General features: G+C 39.7%; 1 protein-coding gene across 1 annotated transcript in view; it reads left to right on the top strand.

Moving 5' to 3' along the window:
• ZDHHC8 (zDHHC palmitoyltransferase 8) overlaps positions 1-23,663 on the top strand; it is a 47,700-nt gene that overhangs the window by 21,288 nt on the left and 2,749 nt on the right. The window contains exons 2-10 of the mRNA XM_072144462.1: positions 11,209-11,330; positions 13,008-13,165; positions 13,829-14,001; positions 15,681-15,783; positions 18,212-18,303; positions 19,629-19,761; positions 19,853-19,970; positions 20,432-20,541; positions 20,971-22,004. Coding sequence (XP_072000563.1) covers positions 11,209-11,330; positions 13,008-13,165; positions 13,829-14,001; positions 15,681-15,783; positions 18,212-18,303; positions 19,629-19,761; positions 19,853-19,970; positions 20,432-20,541; positions 20,971-22,004 — 2,043 coding nt within the window. The remainder of the gene's footprint in view (positions 1-11,208; positions 11,331-13,007; positions 13,166-13,828; positions 14,002-15,680; positions 15,784-18,211; positions 18,304-19,628; positions 19,762-19,852; positions 19,971-20,431; positions 20,542-20,970; positions 22,005-23,663) is intronic.

Below are 23,663 nucleotides of genomic sequence, written 5' to 3'. Positions count from 1 at the left end.
ACCTGCCATGTGGACCTGAGTCCCTTATATCTGTTTAGGAAGTGGATACTATTACATAAAATTTCTCTGCATATTTTCCTTCATATTCACCAGATACAGACAGGAAAATAATTTCCATTAACTGTAAAAGTTGTAATTCATTCAGATGCACTAAGCGGAAGGGCAAAGGAGCAGCGAGGTGTGGAAATGATGGCAACTCACTACAATTAGAGTGGAAGAAGGATTTAGATTTAAGGCAGCAGTCACACACATTTAGTTTTTTTCAAACAAATAAACTTTAACAAATTTTACTTCTCAGTGACGTTAATTATTATTCCGGGCCGTGTACTGAGAAGCTAGAGAAAAATTCCAATTGCAATACTTAAAATGTTTGATTTTTACAGTTTTTTTACGTTTTGTATCAGTTCTAAGGAAAGGATTCAAATTTTTTTTTTTTTTTTTAGACCCTCTAGGGCAGTGGTGGCGAACCTATGGCACGGCTGCCAGAGATGGCACTCGGAGCACTCACTGTGGGCACCCAGACCATCACCCCAGCACATAGTTTGCCAGGTCTCAAAACCTCCTCCTGCAGTCCCTGTCCAACCAGGATGTGCTGTGATCAGTGCTATTTTAAAGCTACACATCCTTAGTTGCCTGGAACTACAGGTGGAGCAAGGAGCTGCATACAGGACTGTAATATTATTGGAGCTAATGCTCTGGGCCCCGCAATTCTTCCTGTTCAGGGGCCCCTAAAAGGAAGCTACAATGATAATCAGAATTTGTCCTATTTTGTTCAACTGTATTGGTGTCCTTAAGACACAGATACAATTAAAAGGTGCCATGTTGGCACTTTACATTTAAATAAGTGGGTTTGGTTGTAATTTGGGCACTGGGTCTCTAAAAGGTCCACCATCTGATGCATTTTTGAAATTTTGGCTAAATTAATGTGTGACATACAACTGGCAGGGGAAGCATGAAGTAATAGTACTGGAAAATGTGGAAACGCACCTCCCGCCATGCAGTACTATTACGTCAATTACAATTTTTTCACCAATTAATAGCTTTTGGGAAGTAAAACAACTTTGCCTATTATCTTTGTCACCTATATGCAGGAGTTTCCTTGCTATCCCCCTCAGATTACCTCAGAGCTGCAATGGCTGCTACCTCTCCATGTGCTCATAAGCCCTATGAATCCGTACTTTGTTTATACTTTGTTTCTGGGTCGGTTTCATAGGAGGGGAGGAGGTCATGTGACAGTGAATGTAGCAGAGCTGGATGTGTGGGTATAGCTGTCTCCTGCTCAGAATAGTGCGGTACAAGATCTCGCTGTTCTCTATAAGTCCCTCCATCCCAGTCTGCGATTCTACAGAACTTTCTCTGTCTTTCTCCTCTCCTCATGCTGCTCCCTTCCCCACCTTGTCATCGGCAGTATCTGCTCTGCTTTCATTTTACCAGTGCTCATGAATATTTTAAAGGGGAGCTGTGATTGGTTGCCATGGACAACTAGAAATATTCTGACTTTCAGACAGCTTGATAAATCTGCCCCGTTGTGTGGCTATTTGTGACATTGACTATATGACATATTGTGTGGCATTGTGGTCTCCATTTCCCTCAGCAGGATGGAGGATCTTCTTTTCCTCCTCCATGGAGTTGAAGTCCAGTAGGAGATTTGAGTGTCCCTCACCGCTGAGTATTTGGAGCAGTGTAGCAGGCAGTGGACATCATCCTCGGTGGCCTCCTCATCTTGGCACTGTTGGCAGACGTCTGTCTGTGCCACCAGGTTGTGGGCAGTGAGTTTGTTTTTCAGGATCTGATGGTCTCTGGGGGCCTCCACAAATATATTGCTTCAAAACAGTGTATTTATCATACAGATGTTATATAGTCTAGTTAAGACTAAAGATTTGCTTTACAAGTGTTTTTCCATCTTAGCCGAGCATGGCAGAAATCGAAATACTCGGCAGTACCCATTCAGATCAACTCTTTGTAACAGTTTTTTAGCCTAGGCAAAAGAATAGATTCGTAGTTTACACAAATTTCCTAAATAGGGCATATGAAATGAGCTTATTGTAATCAGGACAAGAAAAAAAATCCAGCACGATAAACCACTTATTCATGGATCCAGGCAACATAATTGTGGTAATCTTATATTTACTATCCATGGCCTCCTCTCTCCTAATATAAACTATGCTAATGAGTCAGAAGGGCTCTGGGGATGTTACCAATGTTCCTCCGTGCTTTAGCTACATAGACTATTCGACTGTCACTCCCTCGACACGCCCTCTGCCTGATCTCAGACTCTGGGTGGGGATGAAGTGTTCACAGCCTTTGAAGCTACAGCTCGGAAAGACTCTTGTAACACCTCCAGGAGCCCCAGTGCTTATTAGCATAAGTTGATTAGTTGATTGAAAGGAGGCCAGGGATAGTAAATATAAGAAAATTGCCACACTCGCAGTGCCTGGATCTGAGCAATTGTCACTGGTTTATCAGACTTGATTTTTGATAGTTGATTTATTATAGAACATACATAGTATTAGTGAATTGCTGTAGAGACTTATGCAGGTTGGTTTGTTATGTTCTTGAAAATGTATAATTTAGTAAAATTGATATTTTATGTCTTATTGCTTTCTTTATGAAAACTTCTTCTTTTGTGATTAAGAACTTTGAGATAAAACTGAGTTGCACCGTAACATTTGGTCTTTACCAGTCTTAAAACATCCCAGGGAATCAATTGACTTTTTCAATGGATAGTCCATAAACAAAATAATTTGCATGGGCTCATGTACTCTGTGGTCTCCAGCCGCCTGTCTTGGGTAACTTGCATGTGAACGTGTCTGTGAAATCGGACTGTTCAGATCTTACGGAATGAGCACTGTGCACTCGTCAGAGTCCTTGCATCATACAGAAATATGATATGAGGAGACCCTGCTTGCAGGCCTTACAACAGCAACAAAACTGTGACACGTGAGAGGATTTCACGTGGGCCACAAAGAATGGACCTCGGATCCATCTTTTAAAGCCATAAAACGCACATGCTTGTGTGTATGTAACAAACCCTGAAGTGCAGGAGGTTTGTGAAGGCGACAATTTATCTGCATACAAAACCATTCTCCCTGAAAAGCCGATGGCACAGGAAAATGTCAGTATAAGCGGAGTCTCACTGACCTGACGATAAGAGGTGGGGTGGTGTTTATACATCTTATAAAATGGACCTGAATACTTGATTGATGGTTTTGTTGGATCAGTACTGACACTTGCAAATCTATGTGTGACTGTGTTGAGTGAACTAACAGAGGTTAATGAAGTGAAATGCTTATTTACTCCCCTCTCTGTGGCGTGACCCTTCAGTATGAATCTGTTCGGCTTGTATTGTGTGCTCCATGTGTGGGTTGCTGGCCTTTCATAGGGGGCTCTGCTGTTCCGTGCGCCATCCTTAACTCATTCAGTACTTGCAGATGTAAACAACTTCTCTTTCAGTTTAAGTATCTGGCGTTGCCTTTGGTTGGTACACGTGTAGCTTGCTATTAATACAAGCATATTTCACAGCAGAGAAATTACGGTAGGTTATTATTGCACTTGGATTTTGGTTTTGCCATGTGTTTTAAATATAAAAAATTGGTCAATCATAAACCTAATGTGTAAAGAGTTTCCTATCTCCAGAAAAGGGTGTTACAAGAGATAGTGTAAGCCTGGCAATCAGGGAAGTTACACACAGCCATGTTACACTACAGTATTGCACTGAGCCATTTACGTAGAAAATTTGCACAATTTGGATACAGCGTCATTTTTATGCCAGAGTTCAGCATCCCCTTAGTACTTTTCACATCCCTTTGGTCCCTGCACCATTTCTGGAATTGGTACAGACTTGAGATTAGCTTAGTCTAGAATTTAGAAAATGTACATTTGCATAATTTTTTAAAATCTAAATATAGCTGACACATTCTAAATGGGAAAAGTTATGAAACTGTCTGTTCCAGTTCCTCTTAATTTCAGGACATAATCCAGAGAGGTTCGTTTTTGGCCTTTAACAAGGTGTATATTCACTGATATTATGCAGATCTTGAAAAGGATGTTTGAGGTGGTGAAGCAGTGGCCTGACATGGATGACCATAACTTCCACTTTGATGTATGCAGGTTAAAGGAAATCAACCATCAAAATCCAGCATGATAAATCAGGGACTCACTCTTATATCCAGGCACTGTGACACTGGTAATCTTCATATATCTGTTATCCATGGCCTTCTTCCTTCTAAAATGAACTTATAAAATGATGCTCATGAGACTGAAAGGCTACTGGAGTGGTTCCCAGAACCCAACTATGTTGCAGATTCACAGGCTGTTACAGTGTTCTAGGACTTCCCCCTCCCACTGTGTATGGAAAGTTCCTGTGCTGCAGTGAGATTACATCAGGCATGGGGAGGGACAAAGTGCTGAGCAGAGGCAGAGGAGCAGGGTAAGAGAGTGTAACAGTCTGTGAATCTAGAGCAGGGAAGGGCTCTGGTACCATCTCTGTAACTGTTCAGGATCATTAGCATAATTTAAAAGAAGAAATGAGGCCATGGATAATACATATAAGATCACCACAGTCATGGTGCCTGGAACCTTTGAGTAAGTGCCCATGGTTTATCCTGGTGGATTCTTTTTAAAGCAAACCTATCACCAGGAATGTCGTTTTTAGCTGGTGGCAGGTTCAAAAAGCTTATGCTATGCTGATTTAAAAAGTGGCTTTGTCAGTATTCTTAATAATTTCAGTAGTTTTGGAATAGTTTATTTTACATTACTTGGTTCTCCGTCAGTAGCGTGTGGTTTCTTGTGTCAGTCTTCTCTCCTCCACACTCATCCAGCCCCCCTCTCTTCATGTCATGTGCATTGAGCAGGCAGAGGGGGTCGAGGATTGTGTGAAGAGGAAGAATACGTATTCTTCAGGCACACACAGGCTGCAGCATCCCCTCTCCGTTGGGACTCTCCACTCGCTGCTGGCAGGGAGCCGGGTAATGTAAAATAAACAATTAAAACTACTGAAAGGATTCAGAATGGTGACAAGGCATTTTACAAATCCGCACAAGTTGGTTGGAACCTAGCTCCAGCTAAAAATGACATCCCTCCCTTGGGCCTCAGGCTGCATAGAAGTTTGTGGGACCCACATAAGTCTCAAGTTTTTCATACAGACACGGCGCCCTTCCCCTGATCCCCTGCAATAATCTATCCTCTGAGTTTATATGTTTTAAAAAGCTCACAGATCCTAATCTTAAAATGCTAACAACATTACTGAGAATTGATGACCTCCCCACGCAGCCCTGCAGGCTCAATGTCACTGTGACTGACACTACACATGCTGAGAGTTGTCTCGAACACTAGCTTAGTCATTGACAACAGTAACTGGCAAAACGCATCACCAAATGAAAAAGTAGGCCCAGTTCTCAATACTGCACTGTATGTGGTGTCTGTCTCTAAATGTCATTATTTTAGACAGCATTAATATACATAAAGTACCCTCCTAATTTTATATACAGCCACAATGATTTTATATAGTGTCATCCCAATTAAATAATGTATATAGTGCCCCCTCATATTTTATTTATTTAGCCCTCTAATTTTATTTATATACAGATGCCTATGTACAGCAACCCCCAAAACGACCAGCAACTTCAGGAATACATACCTGTGTGTCATAGGGACTCTTCTATGTCGATTCAGAGGGATGCTTTAGGCCGATAGCATGGTCATTTTTGGCCACACTCAGAAATAATTTCTTTGCTTTACCACTCTTGTGCAAATTCCTAGATGGGTTCCTGTTTAAGAGTTCTCAATTGATGGATGAATGATTTTGTTAACTGGCTTGAGAGGTAAGTCTCCACTCACAATTATATATTGTACACAGAACCCCAAAATTTGTGTGACATAGGGGTACACTCAGATGCTCCCTTTCTAAATGTGGGGAGGAACTAGATGTTATGATCCATATGTCCTGGTCTTGCCTTACACATGCTTTTTGGATAAAGGTGCTGGATGTTATCAACAAAGTGTATAGCACTAGTCTTCCTAGAAATCTTCTGAATGTGTTCTAGGCTGTATGGATGAGATATAGTTGGAAGAGGCAGGGAAACTGGTGGTGATGAGCCAGGACTGGCCCCTGTGGCTCTCTTGAGAGATTTTTAGTAGGCGGGGAAACCCTAATGTTTGACTAACGTGTGACTACATACATCTTTATTACATCTATGCAGGTGATTATATTATGATGCCAGGCTGTATCTTATTACCCCGGTGAGAAAATACTTCCTTCCCAGTCCCAGCAATCCCATGCTGCTGCTCTTCTATTCTCCTGGCTTTTCTTTACAGGGATGCAGACTTCTTTGTGCCTGCCTAGGTCATATCATGCATGCAGAGAGAAAGAAGGGTCTGTACGGTGCTGCTCTACCTTAATCCACACTATCTGTGGGTTAAAGGTGCAATAGATTTTTCTCCAACAGTTCAGGCTGGCCAATAATGCTTGGCTGGACCATACTTCTGGTGGGCTCTTTGGGCTCCTCCCCTGAGTACAGTGACACTTGAATTGACCACGTCATTATCCGCCACCCATTGCATGTATGGCTACCCATGTAAAATGAGAACCTCTCAAGTCTTCCAGAAGGAGAGTCACACTTCATGATAAGCTTTCTGACCTGAGTGTCCATAGTTTGCACAGGGATGGGTGCAGTGGTGTCTGTTTACTCTTGTGTGTAACTAACCAAAGTTGAGTTTTGTTTTTGTTTTTTTTTAATAAACTTGTATTTCACAATTGGGTTAGACCATTGTGTGTACGATTTGTCTAAGACAACAAGAAGCTTCAATGTCAAGTCATGAAAATCCACCTTCCCTTTTAAATGTTAGAAATTTAGCTTGTTTTGCATGAATATTATCATAAGTTGATTACACGTGTATGAAGTATTTACATACAGGGCAGATGTTTGTTTTCTCTCCTCTATTCTGTATCAGTTTCCAGCACTGATGTCATGGCATTAGTATGTTGATACTTTGAGTAGCAGTGTTTCCTCCTACGAGGATTGAATTTATTTCCAGTGCAGTCACTTTTGGAAATGTTCTGCACCACATTAGTGTAATATGTGCTAAGAACATTTGATCCTTCCGGTGACTCTAGTTGCATACAAAGGTTGCTGAAGAATCGGCCGTACTAATTTAAATGTGCATTTATTTAGAACAGTGTAGCACAGGATTCACATACACTAATGCACTTACCGCTCGCTTTTATACTAGAATAGTGTAAACCTTTTGAGACTGTCAAGAGTTTGTACTTCATTGGTTATAGGTAGCATTTTGTAGTAAACATTCACAAAGAATTCTGAATTTTAGAGATGTGCTCTTTGAAATGTAATAACAGCCTGGGGGTGTTCTATTCCAATTTCATTTTGGCGTATACCATGGTTGCAAAAAAAAAAAAAAATTCTATTACTGTATTATTAATTTTGACCCTCTCACCACTATTCAAAAAATGTGAAATCTATGCCAATTCCTGGCATATATTTCAGATCTGGCTTATGAATGTTTACTTTTTTTTTTTTTTTTTTCTCCAAAAAAAGAAAATATAGGAATACAGCGACAGATCTGGTTTTAGGAGTTGAACAGTGACAAGTTTTTCTGACGCCTGGTCACATTGATGACCTGAGTGCTCCCATCTTAAAAAGGAACTGTCACCCGAAGTAATGCCTTTAGAAGCCCTTACTAAAGTAAGCAGCTCCCTAGCCGTACCCCAGTTATAGCAGTGTTAAATCGCTAGTTTTATCAGAACATACCGATAAGCTAGTAAACACTGCACTACAAAGCTATCCGAACACCGGACCAAGCTTACAACGGTCTGTCGTATTAATGAGGGGGGAGGTCCGCAGAGGCGGTGACTGCAGCTTGAAGCCTGGCAGTCACCGCTGGCATAAAGTGTGGAAGTGGCGGTCCGGGGGAGAAGCTGAAGAGAGGGGAGCGCCACTTCCACTGCCCCCCTCATGAATACAGCACACTGCTGTAAGCTTGGGCCGGCATTCAGACAGCTATGTCTGTATCATTAAGACGAAAAAATCGCTACACACACAAAGCTGCTATCGCTTGTTCCACAGAGCACCGCTGCATCATTCCCTTACCCTGAAAATGTCTGAAACATTTCAATAAAAGAAATAACATGAAGCTGCAAGTTGGCAAGTGCCACTCTGTCATAGTGTGTATGTATATATATATATATATATATATATCTCTATATATCAGTGTTTGCTAACTAGCGTTTTAACACTGCTATTACTGGGGCAGGGTTAGGGAGCTGCTTACTTGAGTAAATGCTCCATGAGGGATTATTTCAGGTGACATGTCCTCTTTAAAGGATTGGTGCCGCACCAAAAAAACACGTATTTTTTTAAAGTTTGTGTGAATGGATGCTTGCACTCTAAAAGATCTTTGCCTGCTGTTGCTAATGGAATAGTTCGCATCTAGAGTCTGAAAGCCCAACCTCAATGTGTCCTACTCAGAAAGGTATACAGTTTTCCATGTGTGACATCAAGCATTCTTGTTTATACACCAACAAATGAACCGAATATTTTGACATTTAACAACTCTGTGTGAGGGTAGCACAACAAATGGGGATTGTTTACATTACACCAAAAAAAAAAAACCTTTAAGAAATGTAGATCCATATTAAGTGCAGCTTTACAACATGAAGGGTCTAAGCAAGGCCTGTATGAGCTGCAATGCATGTTATTAAACTGTCACTGTGTCCTAGTATAAGGGAACAGGCTGTGATTTCAGTGTTCTACATATTGCTTAACAGAATGGAACATATTGTTCAATCTGAGAAAAGACTTGTAGGAAAGGAAAGTTTTGGGTGCTGTGGCTCATGCATGTGTGAAGCCCGCTGGTGATAGGACATTGGTCTTTGTGCATGAGAAGTATTTCGGTGCAGGATGAGATGGTAGTTGCAGGAATGAATTTGAGTGCAGACATTTCTGTCGCTCCACTATGCATTTGAATATGTGTTTTTAGAAAACAAAAATCATATGTATGGAAATTCTGTATTGTGACTTCTGAAAGATGATTACTCGCCACTGACAAAGCCTTTAATATACTGTAAGAAACTATACATCTACCACCAGAGGATGGCACAGAAATCCCAGCTGGTATAAGGCTGCCATATGCACAGGAGACTTTGTTTTCAAAGACATTGTACAAGGACAGAAGGAGGTGGATTTGGCTCAAACAGCACTAGGTGGGAGACTTGTGATATGGAGGGGGCTTGAAAAGTCATGCTGACTTGCTGCTTATTTATTTTTTACATTTTTGTCATGCTGACTTGCTGCTTATTTATTTTTTACATTTTTGTAAGGTGTTTGTTGGTTCCAGAACCATTGTCATATACATTGTATCACTATATACAGCAGTGAATACCAGTAAAATACAGTAACAAGTGTCGGAGGTGCTGGTTGGCTGATAGGCAGAGTTTTCTTACATCATATTTAACTTTATCATATTTTCAAGGACTCTGTCCACTGCACCGTGCTTGGTCTGTGGAATCTGACAAGCTCACAGTTTTCGTTGACCGAGCATATCTGTGGACCTTAATTTGTCATGGCCCGCTCATTCAGTTGGAATCTTTTCTCTAGCTTCCCCTGTTCTGAGCAAAGAGTAATAATAATTTTTAAACCCTTCTAATTAGGCTCTTGGTTGCTGTCCGCGACTCTCTCATGCCTAAGCAGTCAGCATCTCCCGGAACATGCGCACCGACATGCGCAGATGAAGCAGTGTCGTCCGGAATACCCCGCATTCATCTGCGCATGTGCCACACTATTTGGCAGTGTATGTACAATGCCCTATATGTTCCATGGGGGGGGGGGGGGTGCTAAAAAGGGGGGACAAGATGTAAAGATTTGGAATTAAAAATGATGAAATATGCTCTCTAACTATATGCTTTCTATTTCCTTTCTTCTTGTTTCCTGATACATAATGCTGCTTTTCTCCAGTCGTGTAGCTCTCGTCATGGACACCTGTACTCTTGTGTCTGCCCCTCGCTTGCAGCGTGTCTTTTGAGAATTTTTATGGCAATTTTTACCTTCCCGTGCGGCTGTCAACATTCATATGCTACATTCAATCTAAGCACAGGCGAATGGGCTGCTTAGCCATGTCCTTGAGGGACCGTGAGGCATTTGTACCGAAATGAGAAGGTTACAATTGTCACAACCATTTAGTTTAGTGACTAGCCTCCCGGGTGAGCTTTTAATTGTCTTCGTGCTGTAACTATACCAAAGATCTGTTCTGTGTTAAATGAGCAGCTTAACCAAATCCCTTGATCTGTTAATTGTAAAAAAAAAAACAAAACACGTTTGTAGGAACCATGCAAGAATTAAACCAGGATTTAGTAATATCTAGTTGGAAATGTACAGCATATTTATCACTTCTGATTAACTCAAAGCATGAAAGATGTAAAGAGGAATATAAAGAGAAAAATGGTACACGGTTATAAATGACTAGTCGTTAGATTCCATCATGTAGAGTAATATGTGATCTAGCTCTGTCGTGACCCCAAAACTTAAAGGGAGTTTTCGTTCACAAGACACATGTGTCTTGCAGTTGCATGTATCCTGCAATGTTGTCTTAGGCTGGGGACACGTGTTGCATAAACTGCAGTGGAATCGCCAGCAACTCGCCTACAGCCATTTACAATGAAATGATATCAGAATGGAGTTCTACAAATCCAATCCACCGACTGTGGTATTAAAAAAACAAACAAACTGCAGCATAAAATAATCCATTAGATGCAGTTATGTAACACGTCATCATGAACCCTGAAGTGTTTAGGACTGTTCACATCTTCCATCTGGATTGTGTTGCAAAACACAATCCATACAGAACAGGGAGGGACTCTGCCCAATTGCATATGCGTCGGGAGCGAGCTTCCTGGGTTTTGCTTTTATCCCAGACAAAACAAATGGTCCTCGAATTCGATCATAAGCATGTCAGTGTATACTCGTGGTGGAGCAATGTATCAAACTTTTTTTTTTTTTTCAACTTTTTAGCGTAATTGTGACACACATGTTGCAAAGTTCGAAGTGACAGTTGCCCGATTCATCATAAAAATCTAGATGTGGACGTCTGAAAGTGCACACATTTTTGTGACTTTTCAACATCAAACATTTTACATCTTTTACTTTACTGTATTAGTCAAAAATAGTTTTTCATACTGTATCTTGTTTTCTTTTTCAGGTGTCCGTGGTTAACTAGAGAAATTTCCCCAGCTATTCCAGTGTACAATGGGCTCATGTTCCTCTTTGTGTTGGCAAACTTCAGCATGGCGACCTTTATGGATCCTGGTATCTTCCCAAGAGGTAGCTCCTGCTAGTGATTTTGCTTTGGGAATATATTTAGATTGAGTGACCTTATGTGAAGTTTACGTGGTAGCTGAAGTGGCCATTTTTTAGCTGTAGAGTTCATTTTTGACTGTTCTAGTATCCATTTAATATTTATCTGTGTGGATTGTTGCTGCTGACCCCCCTTCTTCCATATATACTGACTCACATCTCAGGGAGACCTCAAGCTGAACCCATCGCTGGCTCCATGCAATCAATATTAATAAGACAACAAGGCCGTGGGATTAGCAGAGCTGGGCAGGACGCAGGCCTTTGCTCAGTACAAAGAGAATCATTTTGCCAGTTACCTTACATAGCAAGTCTTTTCCTGCTCAAGATTAACCCTGTGCTGCCAGATTTTATAGCAAAGAAGCTTAATGATAAAAGCTTATAATAGTGCACAGAAGGCTAATCATTTCTAACATTCTAGACCCAAAAAAGGAAAAACATGGTTATTTCCCATATTCCCAATATATTTTAAAAGAAATTCTAAATACATTACATAATAAAGATTGTTTCACCTTCTGTATAAACAATAAAGTAATGGAATCCTGGTCATATCATATTAGTTTTTAAAGATTATTAAATATTAAATGCCACATTAATCCTAAATCCTGTTTAGGCACCTTGGTTTCTGACCACAACATTGTCAGACGCTGCAAATTGTTATAATGAATGAATATTCTCTTGTCCTCTTCTTGGAACTTAAAATATGCTTAGTGGAACAGTTTTTTTTTTTTTTTTTTTTTTTTTTTTTTTTTTAACTCTGGATTGTAGCAGATGTATATAAGGTGCTCACAGTCCACTGTACACTAATTTAATGTGTCTGAAATAAAAATTCCCACTAAAATGGTATCATTTTGTGCCTGATAGAATGTTCAGTAGTTTGTTTTGAAACTTTCCAAAAACCTTTTTTTTTTTTTCTTTTTACATGCATTTTTTTGTTTTTGAGATGTCTTTTGAATTTCTGGAAAAGAAATAATTCTGAAAAACTCTTAGATTCCCTGTCCGGGCTTCAGAGTTCAGGTATGTAGCTGCTGCAGAAATAAAGTTTAATGCTGGAATATGCAAAATAATTTCTAAAGCTACTGGGGGCGTGGAGTAGCCGGAGACCGCTCCAGGGGCAAAGGCTACTCTACGCCCCCAGTAGCCCCCACTGCCCTTACTCTATTAACCCTGGCCCGTCTCCAGCATAAATTTGAGCTCCGCCCAAACGGAAGAGCTGGCTGCCGGTGCGCTGCTAGCAGACTAATGGGGGCTACTGTGCAAAGAGCTCTCCACCAGCAGGCGTGTTGCAGACAGCGAGCTCAATGATGCCAGAGATGGGCTGAAGCGGACAGAGGAGGGTCAGTAGTGCCTACTGGGGGGCGTGGAGTAGGCTTTCTCCCCTGTAGCTGTCTCGGGTTACCTCACGCCCCCAGTAGCCTTCGAAATTAATTTGCATATTCCAACATTAAACTTTATTTCTGCAGCAGCTGCATGCCTGAATTGGTGAAAACTGCAATTCAGTTGCTGGTCGGATTGGGAATCTACCATGGGGAATAAATATCTCGGAAAGCAAATTCCCCACGGTAGATCTCCTTTAAGTCACTTGCTTGATTCCTATAGTATTTGTCAAATCCCTTGTTAATTCTCTAAATTGTCTGTCCTCATAAGCTGATGAAGATGAAGATAAAGATGATGACTTCAGAGCTCCCCTATACAAGAATGTGGAGATCAAAAGAATACAAGTACGGATGAAGTGGTGCGCCACCTGTCACTTTTACCGTCCTCCTCGCTGTTCACACTGCAGTGTTTGTGATAACTGTGTGGAGGTAAGTGTTTTTTTTTATGCTTCTATTCAAACATTTTATATGAATTGTTCTTGAAGAATCTACAATGTTTAGTAATCTGAATGTGTCTTGCCAAACAGTGGAAGCCTATATTTTGGATATGTTCTAAAGTCTGGGTTGTACTTAAGCCATCAATTCTTTATATGTACAGGCGGTCCCTGGGTTACATACAACATAGGTTCTGTAGGTTTGTTCTGAAGTTGAAATTGTATGTAAGTCAGAACTGTATATTTTATAATTGTAACCCCAGCCAAATTTTGTTTGGTCTCTGTGACAATTGGATTTTAAAAATGTTGGATTTGTCATCAGAACCAGGATTAATAATAAAGCTTGATTGCAGCTACCTTTTGATAACTGTTATAGCTGATCAACGTAGCCTGGGACTAAAGTACAGTAAATTGCCAAGATCCAGAGGTCTGTTGGTAACTAGGGGTTGTCTGCAAGTAGGGGACCGCCTGTATTGTTATGTTTTAGGTTACTATCAATATCTACTTTGTGGCGGTCAAACTGGAGTGACACTGAGGTCCTTTACTTCAGTATGATTTACAGAGAGGCTAAATTTCGGACCTTTTTTTTTTTTTTTTTTTTTTTTTCCTACTAAACTATATATTGTATTTTTATGACCCTTTTCTTAATTTTTTGTAGGATTTTGATCATCACTGCCCCTGGGTGAATAACTGCATAGGGCGTAGGAATTATCGCTATTTCTTCCTGTTTCTGTTGTCATTGAGCACACACATGGTTGGGATCTTTTCATTTGGCCTCATATTTGTCCTGCACCATCTGGAGGTTCTGGGAGAAGCCCACACCAGTATAACGTATCCTTTCAGAGAACAAAATAAGCATGTGTGAATTGTAGCTGACTTGTTGTTGTCAGCTTGACAAACAACAATATTGAAATAATATTTCACGCCATTCATTTCTGTTTGAATAATTTGTTTATGGTTGCCATATTCCTACAATCGATTTCTGCCATAATGGCCAAAATGATATGTTATCTAAAAATACATAGTTGGGTGATATTTCACTGCACCGCCATGAAATATCATGAGTAATTATGGTAGCAGCAGATGTTTATTCCCATTGGTGTGCAAGATGTTGATGTAAAAGACTGATGTTCGTTCTTATGCCATAATCCTAAATCAGCTGTACTAGAAAAATCCTTCTAAATGTGTCCCAGGAGGCATCCATCTGGTCTTTATGATCCCCTCCTATGGTATTTGGACACAGGCATGATCTTTTATGACATCTTATTTTAAAATCATGGGCATTACTTATGGAGTTGCCCCATCCTTGCTGCTAAAGCAGCTTCCACTCTAGTGTAATAAGATTTTGGACTAGGTCATTAATTTTTGCCTATTCATCCAAGGTCTTTGATTGGGATGAGGTCCGTGCTCTGTGCAGTACAGTCAAGTTCTTCAAAAATGGTTACATAAAATTAGAAGCCTACAGATGTCCTAAATGTTTGGGTATGCAGCTAAACTTTAATACAACTGAAGGGTGTATGCAACTCATGAAAACAACCCCAAAGCATTCTCCTTTCTCCACCAAATTTTACAGACCAAATCTCCCTCCTTTGCCAAACCCATCAGACGTCCAGATAAAAAACTTATTTGTTTATCCACGAAACATGTGCCGTTATTGTGCGTTCTGCCGTTGCATCGGATACGTCTTGTTGTTGTGCTTGTGAAAGCGGCTGCTTAGCCATGAAAGCCATGCATCTTATTGGCTCCTTACACATAGATGTTTTCTGAAGAGGTTTAGAACTGTCCATTGTGTCGTCCTTGCTTGAAGGGGAGCTAAATTTTACTTTCCTTCCATAGAGCAATATGTAGCTTGCAGAAGATGACGAGCAAAAAAGTAACAATGTCTTGAATTTTTGATATTCGGGCTCCATATCTCCCCCTCCAATACGGCTTTGAACATCAGACTACCATCATTTTATAGACAATGATCTTCTTGGTTATTACATACATAATTGTCACTTGTAACTAGCATATGTTTAGTTATGTATTCTTGTTATGTAACTGCGTTGTTACTGGTTGTTTTTTTTTTTTTTTTTTTTAAGCATTTTGTTAATTCACCTTTTAAAACTTTCTGAATTCTTCTGGGAATTCTTTTGATCAGTTTCGAGCATTTCTTGGGTACAAATATGGTACATTTTTTTTCTTCCACTCTGCCAACATGTGTTGAATTTGGTTGGGGTCTGGGAACTGTGGGGGCCAATCGAACAACTTTGCTACATTGTCATTGAGATAAACAAGATTATTGTTTCACATTCACAGCTTTAGTGAATGGTGAGATATGGAGCCTGAAAGTTATTACCCTTTTGCTCATCAGTATATCTGATGACCATTGGTCATGGATGAAGTGTTGAAATGACAGTCTGGTGAAATACAGTTCATGGAAATGAACAAAAGCCAGATTGTCCCACCTTTCACCTGCAAGGTGCTTGCATTGTTTTTGGAGAGTTAAAATCCTTAGCCCATTGGCCCAGGATATCGGTCATGTGCGTGGCCGGCCTGTTTTTTATTCCCGTCATTGGTCTCACTGGCTTCCATATTGTTCTTGTTGTACGAGGTCGCACCACCAATGAACAGGTAAACCGTTATTTATTTTTACTTTATAAACTTTGAAGCTCTATCCTCCAGTTTTGTTTAATTTACATTTTAGGTTATTTAAACTATTCATAAGGGAGTTCTCACAAGAAATTAATAAAGCAACTAATACATCTTCATATAATTAAAATAAAGATCTGTCCCCCCAAAAGTCCCTATGCACATAAAGTGTGGGGCTGTGGAACCAAGAGGTGCCATTGTATTAGGTGGCAGAACAAACCTTCAGAAAACCTAGTGTGTACAGTAGAGCTATGGAGTTGATATTCATGTGGGGTTTTTAACATGGCAGGAAAAATGAAGTAGATGTTTCTAAATGTAAAATAATGTACTTTGCATAAGAAAACCCTACAACCAAGTATTAAATTAGTAGTTGAGTGTTAAGTGGGATTTCAGAAAGATGGAGGAATATTGACATTCAGAATAAATTTGAGGTGTAGCCACAGAGCTTGATAGGAAAGTTTAATGCCTGGCTGCATCACTAAAGCTATAACCAGTAGATCATGTGATCCTGTTTTATAGAACTATATTTAGATCACATCTGCAATATGAGGGCGGTTCATTAAGTACCCTTGTTAGAAATGAAGACACCATTTTTTAATTTTATTTTTTTCTACATGGTCCCCTTTTAAAAAGATGCACTTCTCCCCACGTTCCTGCCATTTTTTTTAACCCCTCCAAAAAATAGGCCTTGTTTTGTTCTCTCCAAAGTACGCCTCTGTCTCGGCCATGACTTCCGCAAGCCATTTCTTCATATTAGGGAACAAGAAAAAGTTGCAGGGGGCCAGATCGGGTGAATACGGGGGGTGCGGCAGCAATTAATAACGCAATTCATGCGGTTTGGCGGCGACAACTCCAGATGAATGTGCTGGTGTGTTAGCGTGTTGAAACAGCAGCTTCTATTTCGCCAAATGCGGCCGCGTCTCCTTCAAGTTTTTTGTTGAAGCGGTCCAATAACTCACTGTAGTATTGTCCAGTGATCGTTCTTCCTTTTTCTAAAAAATCCATAAGCATGACGCCGTTCGCATCCCAAAAAATCGTTGCCATGACCTTTCCGGCCAATGGGACAGTCTTTGCATACTTTGGAGCAGATTCACCTGGAGAAATACATTGTTTTGATTGTTGCTTAGTTTCTGGTGTGTTATGATGAATCCAGGTTTCGTCAACGGTGACAACTCGACGCAAAAACTCCTTCGGATTTCGCTTAAAATGCTCCAAACACTGCTTCAAAGTTAACAGATGCATCCGCTTGTTGTCCACCTTTAGCAATTGTGGCACCCATTGGGCCGACAATTTTTTCATCGCCAACTTATGATGTAAAATATTAATTGCCGTTGCGGTCAACACTTCTACGGCCTCTACTACTTCGCGCACTTTTATTGTTTGATCAGCGAGTATCATGTCGTGGACTTTTTGAATGATTTCCTCGGTAGCCACGTCTGCCGGGCTTCCTGGTTGCTTCACATCAAAAATGGATGATCGCCCACGTTTAAATTAGTTGAACCAATATCTAACTGTGGTCATAGATGGCGAAGTGTCCCCATAAACACTATCCAACTTTGCTTTTATCTCCCCGCAATTTTTTCCCATCCAAAAACAAATTACTGAATGATACTGCTCTTTTTCCATCTTGGCGAAAATCACGGAACATGTCTTACTGAAATGGCTGCCAAATCCAAACTAACCTATCGATCAGTATGCAATTTGTTTTGCCGTCGTTTGATAGATGGCAACACATGATGATAACGCCAACTTACCTCAGGAACGCCCTCCGTCATCAAACACAGGTACTTATTGAACCGCCCTCGTATTATGGGTACATGTACCTTAGTTTTGGCTTGTTTTTTTTCTTCTTTTTTAGCGACCTTTTTACAGCTATCACTTGATTCCAGATGTGAAAGTTGTGACTTTGTGTCAAAAATGTTGCAAACCCGCTGTTGTCAGGCTTTGAAATTTTTGCGATTCTTGTTCAAAAAGTCGCAAAATTGCTACAGACCTTAACTCAGGAGTTTTGTCTTTTTGATAAAACTAAGACACATCTGAACAAAAGAAAAGCAGAAAAAGATAATAAAAAAAAAAAAAAAAAAACAGGGGCAGATGTACCTTTGTTTTGGCTTAGTGCTCCTATGTCCAGATATATTGAAACTAGTTCAAAGACAAGCTGAAAAAAAATGTAGGTTTTAGGATCAAGATAAAATGAAAGAAGTTGATCCCTATAGCCTTGAAGGAAAGGAGAAAAAAATGGGGGGCATAGTTATAAAACATTAATGTTATGGTCTATAAGAGGGTTCAGGAAGGAAGTATTCTTAATAATAATAAAAAAAAACTAGATAAGTGGCGTCTTCTTTAATAAGTAGGGGGAATTTGAAGCAATGTTAGAAAATAAAGTTAGATTTGTTTATTTTATGTCCAGGTGACGGGAAAATTTCGTGGAGGAGTTAATCCTTTTACTAGAGGATGCTGTGGAAACATACAACATGTTTTATGCAGTCCATTATCGCCAAGGTAAGTAGTTCCTTGGTTCTGTAAAATAGTTTCTGGATGTGTGGCCCATCATAGATGTAAGCAAGATGTCTTTACTTGGACCATCCAGGTTTTATCTGTAGGAGGGCTTCCTGCTGCTTGTCATATAGTCTTTGGTATAGATGTTACATGTGCAGTTTCAGTTAGATTTGTTATGTTGGTGAGTATTGACCAAAAAGAGTGAATCATAATCTGTGTGATATTTATTACCTTTGTTTATTTTTATATGGTAAGTGGGGATACTTTTTTAATGTAGAATTTTGTATTTCATAACATGTAGTAATTCGCACATTTTATTTTTAGTGCTTTTAGATTGTTAACACATAATCATTTAATTGTTTATACAATTTACTACAATACTTCTATGTTGTTGTTTTTTTTTTTGCACATTTTTATGTGCATTTTTCCTGCTTTGCCTAACTCCTCTTTGAACTGCAGCTGGTGGCAGATGTTGATGCATGATGTGTGGCCTAAAAGTCGCAAAAAAAATGTGCAAAATACAGGCGGTCCCCTACTTAAGGACACCCGACTTACAGACAACCCATAGTTACAGACGGACCCCTCTGCCCCATGTGACCTCTGGTAAAGCTCTCTGGATGCTTTACTATAGTCCCAGACTGCAATGATCAGCTGTAAGATGTCTGTAATGAAGCTTTATTGATAATTCTTGGTCCAATTACACCAAAAATTTTGAAACTCCAATTGTCACTGGGGCAAAAGAAAAAAAATTGTCTAGAACTTCCATTATAAAATATACAGTTTCGACTTACATACAAATTCAACTTAAGAACAAACCTCCAGACCCTATCTTGTATGTAACCTGGGGACTGCCTGTACACTCCATTCTGCACCAGGCAAAGGAAACACTTTTGTATAGGTTGCACCAGAAATTGGGCAAACAATTTACACATACAAAAAAAAATTACAATTTATCTAAAGGAAATCCACCCTTAAATAAAATTTAAAAACCCTGCAAATTACAAGAATAAAGATACATGTGCCCCTTTGTGTAATAGAAGCATTGGATGGGTTCAGTATGCTCCTTGGTGACATAACTTATGCACATCCTTTGACATAATGGGGTTCATGGTGACCCCAGAAGTAGGTTGGGGCTTACATGTTGCTGTCTGTTGACTGCAGCGGTTAAGTGATTAAGCAGCCAAACCGCTACTGTTACTTAACACCATTGTTACTAGTGTGTTTCAGCTGTACATCATGGCTAGGACCCACATCATTTGGTATGTTGATGTTTACAGTTATACATATGGGATATATTGTCTAACTAGAGGATCTATCTTGCCCATTAGGTATGTGGTGGAACCAAAAAAGAGGTCACCAATTGCACTCAAGCCTCCATTTATACGACAGGATCTTTCAGAAAGGCAAATAACAGTAAAGATAAGCGACAATGGCATCCAGGCTAACTTGCACCGCACCAAGGTGACTATAATACTGTAAAGTTAAATACTTTAACGAAAATGTTTCATTCCACATTTTTAATTCATGTTTTGTTTTTCTTGAAAATATTTAGTCCAAAGGAAGTCTTGAAGGTATAAATGATAAATCTCTGGATATACAGCCACCTCTGCCTCCTAAAGGAGACCCCACCAAATATTCCGACATGAAGGGAACCCTAGGAAGTAGTGAAGGTAATTCATTTAATAAAGATCCATCTTACATTTAAGTACCTCTCCTTCTATTATGAACTTTCTAAAATAAAGAACACCTAACTTGTTGATTTACATATTTGCTTTATATTGTCCTTTGTTTTAATCATAATTTATACATCAAAAATATTTAGTATATATGATCATATGCCTATGATCATATAAAACTCAATTCTGTAAACCAAAAAGCACCGCTGCATTCTCAAGCCTGATGTGCTGTAGGAGGAAACGTACGACAAAACTCCTACAATCTTGAATGTTATGATTGTGCTTTCAAAATAATCAAATCTATCAAATAGATATGTAGAAAATAAATAACAGAAGGCTAAGCATATGTGCATTATTAGCATCTAAATATTGAATATCCGAATGTAGAACAGGTATGTTAATTTAGCAAAAAAGTTTGGTTTAGAATTATTAAATTTTTATGTGCTTTCTCACAGACAGTGGACTATCGCCAAAAATGATCAGTCCCCAAACTCCAGCCATGTATAAATACAGACCAGGATTTGGAGCAAACCCCAAAGTACATTACCATCCAGCAACAGAACAGGTAACGCCATTGTAATGCAATCACAATTCTTTCTTCTCCAGGGCTAGTGGCATTGTGTTACAGTAAGCACCAAAGTGACGTAATGCAAACTATTTCTTATCTAGTATAACTTGTATATCATTTTCTTTCAACTGACACAGGCTTGTTTATTGGCCGAGTGTGTATCTTGTGCCTGGTGGTTGGCTGCACATTGCCCTGCAGGATGTGCGGCTGACTAACAATAAAACTGGCAATTTTTATTGCGTGTGTGTGCGCTCCCTAACCAATCTTTCAACATCACTTGTGAAATTTTCTTGCATGTTCCTCCACTGTTTGCTCCCAATACAGCATAGCACCATAAATTGCTCCCATGTAGCTAAATTAAAAAAGTGTTATATCTAGCTTTTGCCTTAAATTAATTACACATGTTACAAAAACTGTCTATTTCAGATTGCTATGCAAGAAGGACTAAAGGACAGCGTGTTCTTGGAGGAAGACTGCAGAAATCATGATTATCAGTCAGAGCCCAACCTAGATTTTCAAGAGTACCGCAAGAACTCTCTCCATAAGTCCTACCAGTCATCACCGCTGCAACTTGACAACTTCACTGCCAACTCGCGCTCATTGAGCCTAAAGAATTCTGGGCGTCGGGAGTCAGAGAAAATCCCTCTTCAGATGGTAAAATCTGAGGGTGACACAACTACGCCTTACAAAAGTGTTTTTGCCCCTAACACGTTGTCTAACCGTAATGGGAGTTTATCTTATGACAGTTTGCTCAACCCAATGTCTCCAGCATCTGGTAAATGCACTGCACACACTGCCGCTGGTTCTGTAGGATACCATTCACCATACATGTCTGCCAAAATGTGCCATCTAAGAGGAGCAGAGCGACAACCAGTTCAAAGTTTCAGTCCTGTATTGAGCAGGGCTGCGGGACATCAACGAGATCCTTCGCCAGTACGCTATGACAACCTTTCCAAATCCATTATGGCCTCAATCCAGGAAAGGAAAGAGATGGAGGAAAGGGAGAAGCTGCTACATTCTCACACAGATTCTGTTTTTGCAGACTCAGGGGTCTATGATACCCCGAGCACATATAGCTTACAGCAGGTCAGCTCACTCTCAGAGAACACACGTGCTCCTACAGGACGGTATGGTTCAAAGGACAATCTTTTGTCAGGAGCTACTAATTTCAGCTCCAGGAACCCTATTCTCCAATCCTCTGTATCCTCGCTTTCTAGTGCAGTCTCCAGAGCTCCTAGGACTTCCACTACATCATTACAGGCTGATTTGGCCAATAACAATATCCAGAGTCATCAGCCCTTGCAAGGACGGGTTAGTAATGGGTCATACAAGTCTCCTGCCCATCAGGTTCCATCTTCACCCTCTGGATTACCTAGGTCGCCCTCTTATGGGGGAGGAAAAGCGGTTACATTTCTCAATACCATGGAATATGTAGAAGGAGCTACCATGGCAGTTCAGAGGTAAGAATATGTGTAGTCAAAATACTTAATCACTCAAGTAACAAGTATTAAAATATTTTTTTACCAACTAAAAACATATACAGTATATTGTTTTTAAAGCATTGTATAATTAAGATGTTAAATTACAATATTCTGCAATAGATTTATCTAAACTGTAGTAGAGGCTGAAACCCCATTCACAGTGGTAAATGGCTTCTCAATATTTGGTCTGCTTTGTCCAACATATCTAAATACTATGGGGGGATTTATCAAGTGTCTGGTTGACATGAGCAACTAGAATAGTTTTTTTTCTCTTGCCAATCAGAGCATCGCTTTCATTTTATAAACTACTGTTAGAAAATGAAAGCTGAACTCTGGTTGACATGGGCAGCTAGAACGTTTATACTGTTAGATACTTTTGATTAAATTCCATGTCAGGTAATAATAATAAAAAACAATTGATAAGTAGACAGAATTGGGGTCTCTGCAAAATCTCAAGGTACACTCATGTTTAGTTTTTGCATATATAGGCAGTCCCCGGGTTACGTACAGGATGGGTTCTTCAGGTTGGTACTTTAAAGTTGAATTTGTATGCAAGTTGGAACTGGTAAATTTTATAATTGCAATTCCAGACAAAACTTTTTTTTTTTCCCTGTGAAAGTTGGATTTTCTAAATTTTGTGCTTTAATGGGAACAAGGATTATCAATAAAACTTAATTACTAAAGTAAAGCATCCAGAGAGCTCCACCAGAGGTCACCATAGGCTGTGAGCCACAGCTGTAATTGGGGATCGTCCTTAAGTTGGGTGTTCTTAAGTCAGGCACCAACTGTTTTATGTAATTGTAAACATCTTTATTTATGATTAGGTGTCTTTGTGTATCCCATTTATAGCTCGGAGCTTAGGCCAAGCATGTACTCGCCCGTACATAATGTCTAGCTCTTCCTGCTGTGCAAAAAGTACATAAGTGTTCCCTAACTGAGTTGCTTAAGAAAAAGGTTGAGTAAAACCATTACCAAAATACAAATACAGCGCTAGGAGAAATTTTTACAAACCTCTGCACTAACTTGTTTTTTAACCCCTTACCATTGTGCGATGTAATAGTATGTCACATGTCTGCTCCTGCTGTATGGTGAGGGCTCTCCATACAAAGTGGGCATTTGATGCATATTGCAGCAAACACCCATTGCTAACACCTGCAGTCAGTGCTGGCAAGTGATGTTGTTGCAAAATTGAGTATTTCTTATAGCACTACATGCAAAGTAGTTGCTTGTACGAAGACCTTATTCACTATAAAAAATAATGGAAAACACATGACAAAATTTACTTGTAATTATGTTTTAATGGATCTGTCTATAAAGTTGTATTTTAAATGAACCACATGATTGATCTCTTAAAAGGTGGGGAATTAACCTAGACTGATTTTTATGGACATCGCTTAGACTATAGCCCGAGTATCTGTGAAAAATAGTTACTAATAGTAACAGAAGCAACTCGGCTACAATTTTTGTTACGAACATACTGTTTCTGTAAAAAAACACCGATGTGTCCTTAGACATGGCAAAAAAAACTTTAGTTTAGACATTGTAACCATTGTAGGTTACTTTGGTTGTGAGAAATTGACATTTTTTTTTTCACTCCCCCTTTTTACATGTGGAAAGTTGGACAACCGACCCCTTTTA

This window comes from Engystomops pustulosus, chromosome 1, assembly GCF_040894005.1.
Source record: "Engystomops pustulosus chromosome 1, aEngPut4.maternal, whole genome shotgun sequence".
Classification (NCBI taxonomy): domain Eukaryota; kingdom Metazoa; phylum Chordata; class Amphibia; order Anura; family Leptodactylidae; genus Engystomops; species Engystomops pustulosus.
This window is presented reverse-complemented; position numbering and strand designations above follow the sequence as displayed.